Source organism: Balaenoptera acutorostrata, chromosome 20, assembly GCF_949987535.1.
Source record: "Balaenoptera acutorostrata chromosome 20, mBalAcu1.1, whole genome shotgun sequence".
Taxonomy (NCBI): domain Eukaryota; kingdom Metazoa; phylum Chordata; class Mammalia; order Artiodactyla; family Balaenopteridae; genus Balaenoptera; species Balaenoptera acutorostrata.
Genome location: NC_080083.1, coordinates 20437467 through 20450085, shown reverse-complemented (window position 1 = coordinate 20450085; position 12619 = coordinate 20437467). Strand labels below are relative to the sequence as shown.

At 43.3% G+C, this 12619-nt stretch overlaps 1 protein-coding gene across 1 annotated transcript; it reads right to left on the bottom strand.

The window, feature by feature from the left end:
* Window positions 1-10029: 10029 nt before the first annotated feature.
* On the bottom strand, window positions 10030-11925 carry LOC103014608 (C-C motif chemokine 2). The gene is made up of 3 exons (XM_007190166.3): window positions 11787-11925; window positions 10915-11032; window positions 10030-10532 (listed from the first exon to the last, which is right to left on the bottom strand). Exons 1-3 carry the CDS (start codon window positions 11860-11862, stop codon window positions 10427-10429), a joined length of 300 nt encoding a protein of 99 aa, XP_007190228.1. The 5' UTR covers window positions 11863-11925; the 3' UTR covers window positions 10030-10426.
* Window positions 11926-12619: the final 694 nt, after the last annotated feature.

Here is a 12619-nt window from a genome sequence, read left to right as displayed (position 1 = left end):
AAGCAGCTGCCTTTGCTGGTCCAGGGGAAACCATCCTGGCTCCTGGATGAAGGAACTGTAGAGCTGAACCAATGACTGGACAGGACCTGGGAGGGAGAAGTCTCTTTATTTTCTTGAATTCAGTTTTCCCAATGGAAAATTTCTAGAATTGGATTAGAGATGGTTTAAAGCATCTCCAGTTCAGTCTGATAATAACCCTATCCACTGCCCCGGGGGAAGAACTCAGGACCGAGGGTTGAACGTGGGTGGTCGTGGTCCACTCACATCACAGCTTCCTGGGGACACTGGCTGCTGATAATTCTTCTGTAGCTCTCCAGCTTCTGGATGGGGATCTACTTATTGGTGAGTCTATAGTAGCAGGTGGTTGAATGATTAATTCCTTCTTAGTGAAACAACAAAAGAAAGGCTACTTAGACTGTGTTCCGGGGCTTTCTGTTTATAAAGTAGAGAACCATAGAAGGAGGAGTCAAAGAAAAGGGAAACTGCCCATCCTAAACCCAGTGGTCTGCCCTTTGAGGTGTTCCTTAAACTCTCCGTCTCACTTGCATGTGCTGTAAAGTGGGAGGGCACCATCACCAAATGAGAGGAGAAGAACTGACTGCAACTCTGGGCTGACATGCTTGGAGGGGCGAATAGAATATTACAATTCCTTAGGGCAAAAGGACCTCAGGTATGGGTCCTCTATTAGGCTCCAGCCAATCTATGCCCAGTCATGAATTTTCCTGATACCCACTGCCTCTGCAGAGATACGTCTCTGGAGTCCAGATTCTGGGTCTCCTCCTTTGCCCTCCACCATATCTGGAAATATTCTGCACACCCACTGGTACAGACCCTCTCTCTTTGATATCCTGGTCCCCAAACACTGCTGAAAGGAGCCAGGGTAGTAACTGCAGTAGGATCATGTTTCCAGAGCTGGAGTTCTGGAAGGAGCTGAATTTGGTGTCCACAGCTGGAATTCCCATCCCGGCTTTGCCCAGGAGAAGCTGTGCAGTCAGCCTTATTCCTTATCCTTCTCAGACTTTTCCGATCTTGTAAAAACAGTTGTTAAAGTGAGAGTGTGGATACCCCTCTGCTCTGAAGGCCCATCATGACCTAGAGACGGGCTGATGTGCTTCAAAGGGAAGAAGAGGGGGGCTTGCGTGGCTGAGCGAGCACCTGGGTGCTGAAGGCGGCTGTTGTGAGCAGTAGACACAGGAGGACTACAGAGACCTCTATGCTGGGGGGTGAGGACTTGAGCTTCACCATGGCAGTTGCTGGTGTCTGAGTTGGTCTCAGCCTCTCTTCCCCTCTGGTGGCTCTGCCTACTTTTTATAGAGAGCACACAGGAATAGGGAGAAAGTCAGTGGGTGAGAGGCCCTTATTCTTCTGGGTGAATCACAGGATGGAGTAATAAATCGGCCGAGCCATCACCCTGCCCTGAGGAAGCTGTTAGGAGATAGAGAAAAGTGTGAGTTGACGCTGGCCTGTTTTCCTTCTAAGATCAGGAGTGGTAGGGGAGGTAGGGGCTATACCAAGTCAGACCACAGGATGTGACCTCTGGCTATTATTAAGGGTCCTGTTTTTTGAAATAAAACACTTTCTGTAGAACAAGGAAGGAAGTAGGGATACCAAGGTCAAGGAGATGAAAGGAATTTTCCCATTTTCCTTTTAGGCTCCCGGGTGCAAGGCCAGGGAACATAGACCATGTATCTTAATGTAAGGAGTGTAAAAGAATTTGCAGACACGTTTTAAAACCACTGTTTTAGCTTTCAACCTTACACTGTTGGGTGTGATGTTAGCTGTGGGCTTGTCATCTATGGCTTCTATTATGTTGAGGTATGTTCCTTTTATACCCCTTTTGTTGAAAGTTTTTATCATGAAAGGATGTTGTATTTCATCAAATGCTTTTTCTGCATCTGTTGAGAAAATCGTGGTTTTTATCTTTCATTCTATTAATGTGGTGTATCACATTTATTGATTTGTGCATGTTGAACCATAGTTATGTCTCAGGGATAAATCCACTTGATCATGGTATAAGATCCTTTACATGTGCTCTTGAATTCAGCTTGGGATATTATGAGGATTTTTGCATTTATATTCATCAGGAACATGGGCTGTAGGTTTCTTTTCTTGTAGTGTTTAGCTTTGATATTGGGTAACGCTGGCCTTGTAAAATTAGTTTGAGAGTGCTTCCTTCTCTTCAAATTTTTGGAAGACTTTGTGAAAAATTGGCATTAATTCTTCTTTAAATGTTTGGTAGAATTCATCAGGGAAACCTTTTAGTCCTGGGCTTTTCTTTGTTAGAAGATTTTCGATTGTCTATTCAATCTCCTTACTTATTATTGGTCTGTTCAGATTTTCTATTTCTTCATGACTTGGTTTTGGTCGGTTGTAAGTTTCTAGGAATTGATCCATTACTTCTAGGTTATCTAATTTGTTGGTGTAAACTGTTCATGTAGTCCCTTATGACCCTTTGTATTTCTGTGGTATTGGTTGTAATGTCTTCTTTTTAATTTCTGATTTTATATTTATTTGAGTCTTCTATTTATTTGAGCCTTCTTTCTTCTTTTTCTTAGTTTTCTCAGTGTAACTAGCTGTCAACTTTTGTTTATCTTTTCAAAAAACAAAAACCAACAGCTCTTAGTTTTGTTGATCTTTTCTGTTGTTTTTCTGGACTCAGTTTAATTTATTTCTGTTCTGATCTTTGTTATTTCCTTTCTTCTGCTAGCTTTGGGCTGAGTTTGTTCCTCTTTTTTCTAGTTTCTTAAGGTGTACAGTTAGGTTGTTTATTTGAGATCTTTTTTTTTTTTCTTGATGAAGACATTTATCACTATACACTTCCCTCTTAGAGTGTTTTTGCTGCATCCTATAAGTTTTGTTGTATTGTGTTTCCATTTCTACTTGTTTCAAGATTTTTTTTTTGATCTCCCTTTTGATTCTTCATTGACCCATTGTTCAGGAGTGTGTTGTTTCATTTTCATATTTGTGAATTTTCCAGTTTTTCTCCTGTTATTGATTTATGGTTTCATACCATTGTGTTCAGAAAAAATACTTGGCATAATTTCAATCTTTTAAAATTTGCTAAGACTTATTTTGTTATCTATAATATGATCTATCCTGGAGAATGTTTGGTGTGTGATTGAGAAGAATGTGTATTCTGCTGCTGTTGGATGAAATGTTTTGTATATGTCTGTCAGGTGCATTTGGTCTAAAGTATAGTTCAAGTCTAATATTTTCTTATTGATTTTCTGTCTGGATGATCTAGCCATTATTGAAAATGAGGTATTTAAGTCCCCTACTAATATTGTTGTCTATTTCTCCCTTTAGATCTGTTAGTATTTGCTTAATATATTTAGTTGCCTCAATATTGGGTGCATATGTGCTTATGATTGTTATATTCTCTTGATGAACTGACACCTTTATCCTTGTATAATGACCTTCTTTGTTTCTTCTTACAGTTTTTGGCTTAAAGTCTATTTTGTCTGATATAAGTATAGCTACTTCTGCTCCCTTTTGGTTTCTACTTGCATCAAATATCTTTTTTCACCCCTTCGCTTTGAGCCTGTGTGTGTCCTTAAAGCTGAAGTGAGTCTCTTGTAGTAAGCATATAGTTGGGTCTTGTCTTTTTAATCCATTCAGCCACACTATGCCTTTTTTGGAGAATTTAATCCATTCACATTTAGAGTAATAATTGGTAGGTAAGGACTTAGGACTGCCTTCTTATTGTTTTCTTAACAATTTTGTAGTTCCCTTGAACCTTTCTTCCTCTCTCACTGCCTTCCTTTGTGAACTGATGCTTTTTCATAGTGGTATGCTTTGATTCCCTTCTCTTTATCTTTTATGTATCTGCTCTAGTTTTTTGCTTTGTGTTTACCATGAGGCTTACATAATACATCTTATAGACACAACAGTCTATTTTACACTGTTAACAACTTTACTTTGATTGCATACAAAAACTCTACTCATTTATCCCCCTTTTATGTTTGTTATGTTACAATTAACCTTTTTGTGTATCATGTAACCATTAACAAATTATTGTAGCTATATTTATTTTTAATACTTTTGTCCTTTAACCTTTGTACTAGAGTTACGTGTAAAATCATATTACAGTATTAGAGTATTCTGAATTTGACTATATGTGTACCTTTACCAGTGTATTGTATATTTTCATATAACTAATTAATGTCCTTTCATTTCAGCTTGGAGAACCCCTTTCAGCATTTCTTGTAAGGCAGGTCTAGAGGTGATAAACTCCCTGAGTTTTTGTTTATCTGGGAAAATCTTTATCTTTTCTTCACTTCTGAAGGACAACTTTTCCAGGTAGAGTGTTCTTGGTTGGCAGCTTTTTTTTTTTCTTTCAGCACTTTCACTATAACATCCAACTCTCTTCTGACTGCAAGGTTTTTGCTGAGAAATCCACTGACAACCTTATGGGAGTTATTTTTTTAAGTTACAAGCTTCTTTTCTCTTGTACTTTTAAGATTCTCTCTGTCCTTGATTTTTGACTGTTTTATTACAACATGTCTTGGAGAAGATCTCTTTGAGTTTGTTTGGGAACCTATGAATTTCATGAACTTGAATATCCAAATCTCTCTCCAGATTTGTGAAGTTCTTAGCCACTATTTCTTTAAATAAGCTTTCTGCCCCCTTCTCCCTCTCTTCTCCTTCTGGGACTCCAATAATTCACAGATTGTTTCTTTTGACAGTATTCAATAGATCACAAAGTCTTTCTTCACTCTTTTTACTTCTTTCTTCTTTGTTCTCCTCTGACTAATAATTTCAAAGGTCTTGCCTTCTATTTCACAAATTCTTCTTGGTCCATTCTGCTGTTGATGGCATCTATTGTATTTTTCATTTCATTCATTGTATCTCCAGCCACAGAATTTTTTAAAATGATTTTCTATCTCCTTGTTAAACTTCTTATTTTGTTTGTGTATATATTTTTTGACTAATTTTGTTGAATTGTCTTTCTCCATGTTCTTGTAGCTCATTGAGATTCCTTTAAAAGGACATTTAAAATTCTTTTTCAGGTAAATAATAGATTTCAGTGTCTTTGGGTCAGTTACTGGAAGATTATTGTGATCCTTTGATGGTGTCACCTTTCCTCGACTTTTCATGTTCCTTGAAGTCTTGCGTTGCTTTCTTTGAATCTGAAGTAGCAGTCACTCCCTCTGGTCTTTACTGAGTGACTTCAGGAGAGAAATACCTCCTGTCAACCCTGCTAGGGATTTTGAGGTTCTCTCAGAACTTCTAAAAATATGCTTGCTCCATGCTTTAAGCTCCCCTTTGTGGCAGAATTCTTTAACTTGCATGCCTTCTCTCAAGCCTGCCAAGTGCTTGACAGCCTCCTTTGCTCTCTCAAGGGCGGGGTTAAAGCCCAAGTAGATCTCTCCGTGAGGCACAGATTCAGGCCAGCTTTCTGCATGTGCTCTCTAGCTGTCTGCCAAAGCTCGCTCTTGCCATTGTCGGGAACACTCAGAGGGAGCCAGCCACAGGTTTGGTGTGTGTGTATGGGTGAGGCTCATGGAGTGCTGGGGTGCCCGTGGGCCACTTAGGGGGATCTGCAGCTGAGATCTTGCAGGTTTCTCGGAGTCTGCAGTGCAATTACTAGGATCTGTATCCTTCTAATGCCTCCCCAAAGTTCTATCTGCTGCTCTCCCAGCCTCTTCCTGGCCCCTAGTCATGTATGTAGTTCGGAATCAAGACTCTGTAAGGAGCAGGAAAGAAATGGGTTTCTGGGGCAGTGTCCACACAGCTGGGAAGCTGGGGAAGTTCACACACACAATCTCACTCCCTGCCCCCCAACCTCCCAGGAGAAAGCACAGCAGCTCAGAATGTCCTTCTTGGCACTGAGCTGTACCACTTTGGGGGAGGGGTAATGCAGGTAACATGAAACTGGTCCTGTTACGCTCTCCAATGCATCCAAACTTGATTTTTTTGCTCCAACTGCGTGGTGTGCTGGAACATCTCCACTGGAAACCTGGACTTCCACAAAGACTCTCTCATCTGTGGGTAATTGGCTAAGACACTGTTCTCCAGGGGCTTCCAAACCACAGACAGGAGAGGCTGGTGCCAATTCATGGGCTACTGCAGATTTCACAGCTAGGACTTCGATCTATATGCTTTTGACCTGATGAATGGGTGGGCAAGACTCCTCCCAGGTCCCGTGGCATACAGTGCTCGATCCCACAGATCCAAAAAGGCATTTTTGTTCATGGATAACTGAAAAATTGTTGTTGTTGATGGGGAGATATGAGCAAGGGACATCTTATTTGGTCATCCTACTGACTTCACTCTTCTTTCCATTACTTTTTAAATTTTCTTGTGTTCCATAGTTTCTCGTGTACCATTTTATTTCCTCTTCTCTTTTATTGTATATTTTTGAGTTATTGTCTTAGTGGGCACTATGAGGATTACTGCTATTATTGTAATTTGTAACAATCTAGTTCAGGTTAATACCATCTTAATTTCAATAGTATATGTGAACTTTGATCCTATATAGCTCTCCCGCTATATGCAGGGAAGATGAATGAAGGATCACAGAATCTGGCTAATGCCTATCACCTGCCCCTTCTCTCTCTCTCTCTCTCTCTCTCTCTCTCTCTCTCTCTGGCTTATTTCTTTTGCCCCAGTCTTTTATTCACCATTATCAGGTGTGTGGGGAGAAGGTGGAAAGGGTGGGCGGGGGGGGGGCAGAGAAAAAAAAAAAGGCTGCTATGAATAGAGGAGGGGGCCAGGAGCTAAGGGATGCAGAAAGCCTCTAGAAGTTGGAAAAGGTAAGAAAACTGATTCTCAGAGTCTCCAGAAGGAATGCAGCCCTACAGACCCATTTTAAACATCTCCAGAACTGTAAGATAATATATTTGTATTGTTTTAAGGCATTACGTTTATGATAATTTGTTACAGTGGCAATAAGGAATGAATACAGATTTTGGTACCGGGAAGTGGGGTGCTGCTATTACAAATACTAAAACATGTAGAAGTGACTTTAGAATGGGGCAACGAGAAGAGGCTGGAAGAATCTTGAGCATGATAGGAAAAGCCTAGGTTTCCTGGAACAGACTGTTGGCAGTGACGGGATATGAATACACTTGGCATTCCCTCTTAAAACAGGGCCTCTTGCCAGTGCTTTGTGCTCAGAGATTCGTCACGCAAGGAGCAAGGAATCCCATGCTTAGCTGGAACAACAGCAACAACAAAAATGGATTCAAGGTTTCCTGAAAGTGAGTAGATATGGGTTGCAAAGGGAATGTGAGTAGATTATTTTGGGGACTTGAGCACAGGCATTGCCCCGCCCCTAAGCCTCCCCTCTTTCCAGACCCTCCACTTCAAATCAGCCTGGCATTAGAGGGTCTGATGCTCAGTAAGCTGTAGGGTGATGCCCCATTTGCATGCACTTCATTCTGTTTTTGCCTCCTGGCATCCACTGCAATTTGAGCGGTCAAGGCTGAGGATTGGAGGAGTGAAGGACGGACAGGGGGTACTGTTGGACCTGGCACGAGGGTCAGCGAGTTCCATTAATAGCTGCCAGTGAATTGTCTGCTGACTGATGTACCAGGGCACTTTGGGAGTGTCCCTTGGAGCTCTGATGGAATCCCTCAGCCAGAATCAGGGACTCCGGATGGGCTCAGGAATCTGGATTCCTAGAAGCAGAATCCCCTCTCTTCCTCTTCAGCTCTAGGTGGTAGAAATGAAAGTTTTCCAAAAGACATACCCCCAGATCCCAAAACCTAGGGTCTGCTGGGTTCCTACTTGTAAAATGGGGTCATCCCCATTTTACTGATGGAGACTCAGAATACTCAACCTGCCCTAGGTAACAGAGTGAGTCAGTGCCAGTTCCGGGATTAGAACCTAAGTGTCCTGCCAACCAGGGTTCTCTCCTACTGCCAAAGGCACTGCCTGATCTAGCTTGATACAGCAGCCCTCTCCCCACAAGAGTGGCCTCGGTATCTGCAAATTCACCGTGCAGAGTTTATTCACAGGGAAAGATATTTGCTTTCCTTAGTGGAGGAACTGTCTGTGTCTAGGTAGGTCAAATGCCTCACAGGTAGGTCAAAAACCATGCAAAGGGGCTTCCCTGGCGGCGCAGTGGTTGAGAATCTGCCTGCCAATGCAGGGCACACGGGTTCGAGCCCTGGTCTGGGAAGATCCCACATGCCGCGGAGCAACTAGGCCCGTGAGCCACAACTACTGAGCCTGCGCGTCTGGAGCCTGTGCTCCGCAACAAGAGAGGCCGCGATAGTGAGGGGCCCGCGCACCGCGATGAAGAGTGGCCCCTGCTTGCCGCAACTAGAGAAAGACCTCGCACAGAAACGAAGACCCAATACAGCCAAAAATAAATAAATTAATTAATTTAAAAAAAAACATTATAAAAAAAAAAAGCCACGCAAAGGAATAGACAACTTAGGTGGACATTCTGGAAAAAGAGGCCTATCCATCTAAAATATGATCCCAGGCTCCTGGGGTTGGGATTGGGAGATAGTGATGGAAAAAAGTGCATTCTGGTTTCAGGGAAAGCTGTCCCCTTAAAATGTAGGTTGTAGAAGGAGCTTCCTCTGTATCTTAAGTCACAGGTCTTCTCCTCCATCTATGATACCCAGCATTTCACTCTGCCCAGCTCATTTTTCTCCGATGTTACCTCTTATACTCCATATTCAGACACTCATCATCTCTTGCCTGGACCATGGCAGTAGCCTCTTCCTTGTCCCTACTTGTCCAGGTCTGCATGAAGCCAGTAAGTTACATTTACTGAAACTCATCTCTGAACCTCTGAACATGGACATATCCTTCCTTAGTGGCCCAAACATTTCCAGCATCTCCTGTTAACCTATGAGGCTATTAACTTGCCACCTTGACATTTAAAACCCTTTACTCGGGACTTCCCTGGTGGCACAGTGGTTAAGAATTCATCTGCCAATGCAGGGAACAAGGGTTCGAGCCCTGGTGCAGGAAGATCCCACATGCCACGGAGCAACTAAGCCTGTGTGGAGAAACTAAGCCTGTGCTCCACAACTACTGAGCCTGTGCTCTAGAGCCCATGTGCCACAACTACTGAAGCCTGCGTGCCTAGAGCCCGTGCTCCGCAACAAGAGAAGCCACCGCAGTGAGAAGCCCGCACACTGCAACGAAGGGTAGCCCCCGCTCGCTGCAACTAGAGAAGGCACGTGCGCAGCAACGAAGACCCGATGCAGCCAAAATATAAATAAATAAATAAAACCCTTTGCTCACCCTTCCTTCCTAATCTTCCCTGTCACTTGACACAGACATGGAGCCCAATTCTCATCTAATTGGTTTTCTCCCTCTTTGATGGGCATGTCATCATCATTTTTACCTCTAGATATTTGGTCCCACTCTTCTCCTTTTCTTTTCCTTTTTCTTTTTTCTTTTTTGGCCATGCCACATGGCTTGTGGGATTTTAGTTTCCCGACCAGGGATTGAAACTTGGCCCTCGGCAGTGAGATCACACAGAGTCCTAACCACTGGACCGCCAGGGAATTCCCTCTCCTTTTCTTAATGATCTTGTAATTTGTCTAGAAAAATCTCATACATTCATCAAAGATAAGTTCAAGTCATATATTCTTAATGAATCTTATCGATGGTCATTAAGTCTCTCCCTGATTTCCCAATGTCTACAGTGTCTGTATTACTCCAAGTTGGAGGATTAACAGGAGGGGGAGAAATTGGAGGAAAGTAACACAGTTAGAGGAAAGTTGCAATAGATTATAGGAGATATTGAGGGCAAGGGTCAAGGGCTGTGAGCAAAAGGATGGGGGTGGGTGGGCTGTTGCTAAACAGGTGACAAGGGTCATTGGGATCTGGGCAGATGGTGTCGGGGATTGGAGTGGTAGTGATGAAATGCCTGATTGGATCCTGCCATAAAAATTCTTCTGTAGGCACTCAGATGAGCTCACCCAGTGGAAAAGACCAGAGCCAGTTCACATTCTTATTCTTCCAAAACATGAGCCCCATGCTCTGAAACCCTGCTCCTCCCCCTTCACCAAGATTATACTCCGCTTTTTAATTTCCTTCAAGAAAATGTCAAAAGACAGGTTTTGTACAAAAATATATATATTTTGTTCAATAGTTACATAATATACATTTCCACAATAGCACTTTCAGCAATGACTTAGAATGTAAAACAAAAAGTTTTTTCATTAATCATCCTTGCAAGGACCCTCCCGCCATCCCAGGGGTAGAATTGGGATTCACAGAGGAAAGCAATTTGCCCAAATCTCCATTTAAAAAACAAACCAAAACACTAGTAGTCATGGAAGATAAACTTAAAACATCAATAACTTAAATAAGATTAATATTACTTAAGACATCATGTTTCATATCAATAAAGTTCATACTCTTTAAAATTATAATAAGATAACATCCGAGGGCAGTTAAGGAAAGCTAGAAGAAAACAGACTGTCTTCAGATTCTCGGGTTGTGGAGGGAGTGCTCAAGGCTTTGGAGTCTGCCTTTTCTTATCCAGATGTCTCATGGAGTCCTGGACCCACTTCTGCTTGGGGTCTGCACAGATCTCCTTGCCCAGTATGGTCTTGAAGCTGTGGAGGAGAGAGGGGACGGTTAGATGGAGTTCCGTTGAGATTTCAGCCTGTGAATGCAGGCTATTTGCCCCAAGACGCCGCCATGGGAACTTGAGGAGGAAGGCAGGTGGAAGGAGGGAGCCCAGGGCAAGTCAGTCCTGTAGGTGGTACAGTTAAAGCCATCCTGATTTCAGGCTAAAGAAACTGGGATGGTCTGAATAAGCACCCAGATGGAGAGTGATGTTAGGAGTAACTTTTTCCCTTGTGGCTGCAGTTTTTCCGTTGGGCACCTTTGGATGTTGGATTAGGTCATGTAACTCTCTGACTTTACATTTGTGAGCCATGCCCCTAGTGCCCCGAGGAAGAACTGGACCACGGAGGCCTGAAGTGTTAAACTCACATCACAGCTTCTTTGGGACACTTGCTGCTGGTGACTCTTCTATAGCTCATCAGCCTCTGTGTCGAGATCTTCTTATGGGTGAGTGTATAGCAGCAGGTGACTGGGGAGTTAATTGCATCTGAAAATAGAACCACAAAGAAAAAGCACTTTAGGATGGAGCAGGTTCTTTCTGATCTCAATCAGAGCAGAAAAGAGGAGTAAGGAGAACACAAAACGGAGTCAGGAGTGGAGGTAGAACTGCTTAAATTCCAGTACTTCTGCCTATGCTAGAATAGCATACAAACTCAGTTTCCTATGCTCTAAAATGGGTATATAGCATCAATAATGAACTGAGGGAAGGGAGCTCTGTTAAAACTAAATAACTTTTGGAAGTGCTGTTAGGAGGAGCTAATAATCCAAGTTATCGGGGTCAGGGACACAACAGCTGTGGGTCCCCTTTAGGCTCCAAGTAATCGATGCTTGGTTGTGAGTTTCCCTGGTACCCACTGCCTCTGCAAAACTGAGTCTCTGGAGTCCAGATTCCAGGTCTCCTCCTCTGCCCTCCACAGTCTCTGGAAATACCCTGCCAGAGAACCCCCTCTCTTTATATCCCAGTCCCCAAATGTTGCTGAAAGGAGCCAGGATGGTAACTGCTCTGGGTTCATGCTTCCAGAGCTGGAGTCCTGGAAGGAGCTGGATTTGGGGTCTACAGCTGGAATTCTCATCCAGGCTCTGCCCAAGGGAAGCTCTGTGATCAAGCTCACTCCTCTGCCTCTCTGACTTTCCTGATCTTGTAGTTCAAGCGAGAGTGTGGGTACACTTCTGCTCTGATGGTCCATCATGACCCAGAGATGGGGTGATGTGCTTCAAAGGGAAAGAGACAGGGGGCTTACCTGGCTGAGCGAGCACCTGGGTGCTGAAGGCAGCTGCTGTGAGCAGCAGACACAGGAGGGCTGCGGACGCCTTCATGTTGGAGGGAGAGGATTCAAGTTTCAGCGTGGGAGCTGTTGGTTTCTGGATTGATCTCAGCCTCTCTGCTCCTGCAGTGGCTTTGCCTGCCTTTTATTGAAAACCAAGAGGGTGGAGCAATGGGAGAGAGGTTGGCCCAGGGTAACATCATCCTCAATGAATGATGAAGTGGAATCTTGAAAGTGCTGAGCAAGTGAAGCACCCGAGGACGTTTCCAGGAAGTAGGAGAGAGAAGCGGTAGGTCAGGACTGGGCACTTTTTCCATTCGCAGCTGAGATGAAAAGAAATGGGAGGAACAGTTATATCCCGAGAGACCACAGGCATAAACCAAATGGTTTATTCTTAAGGATTCCACTTTCTCCGAAGTAAAAACTCTGCAGAGAAGAAAGGAAGCAAGGGAAAGAGAGGTCATAAGGACGATGAAAGCATCTCTGAGCTTAACCCTGGTTTAACCCTGGTCCACCTTCAAGCAACATCCCAGGGGACCTTCAAACCAAGAAAGGGTCCTGAAGTCTTGGCAGCCTCCCCGAACAGCGTATTAAATCCCTTTGCTCTTTCGAATGTAGGATGGTGGCACAATTGAAGCTTAGCCAAACTATAGGGTTTTTTTAAACTATAAAAGTGAATTCTAGAATCATCGAATTTAAGACTTGGAAGAAGCCATCTAGATCCTGTAGTGCTGCAAAAGAAATTTTCATGTAATACTAATGCAGTACTTACTCTGTGCCAGGAATATTCTAAGCCCTTTACAAATGCC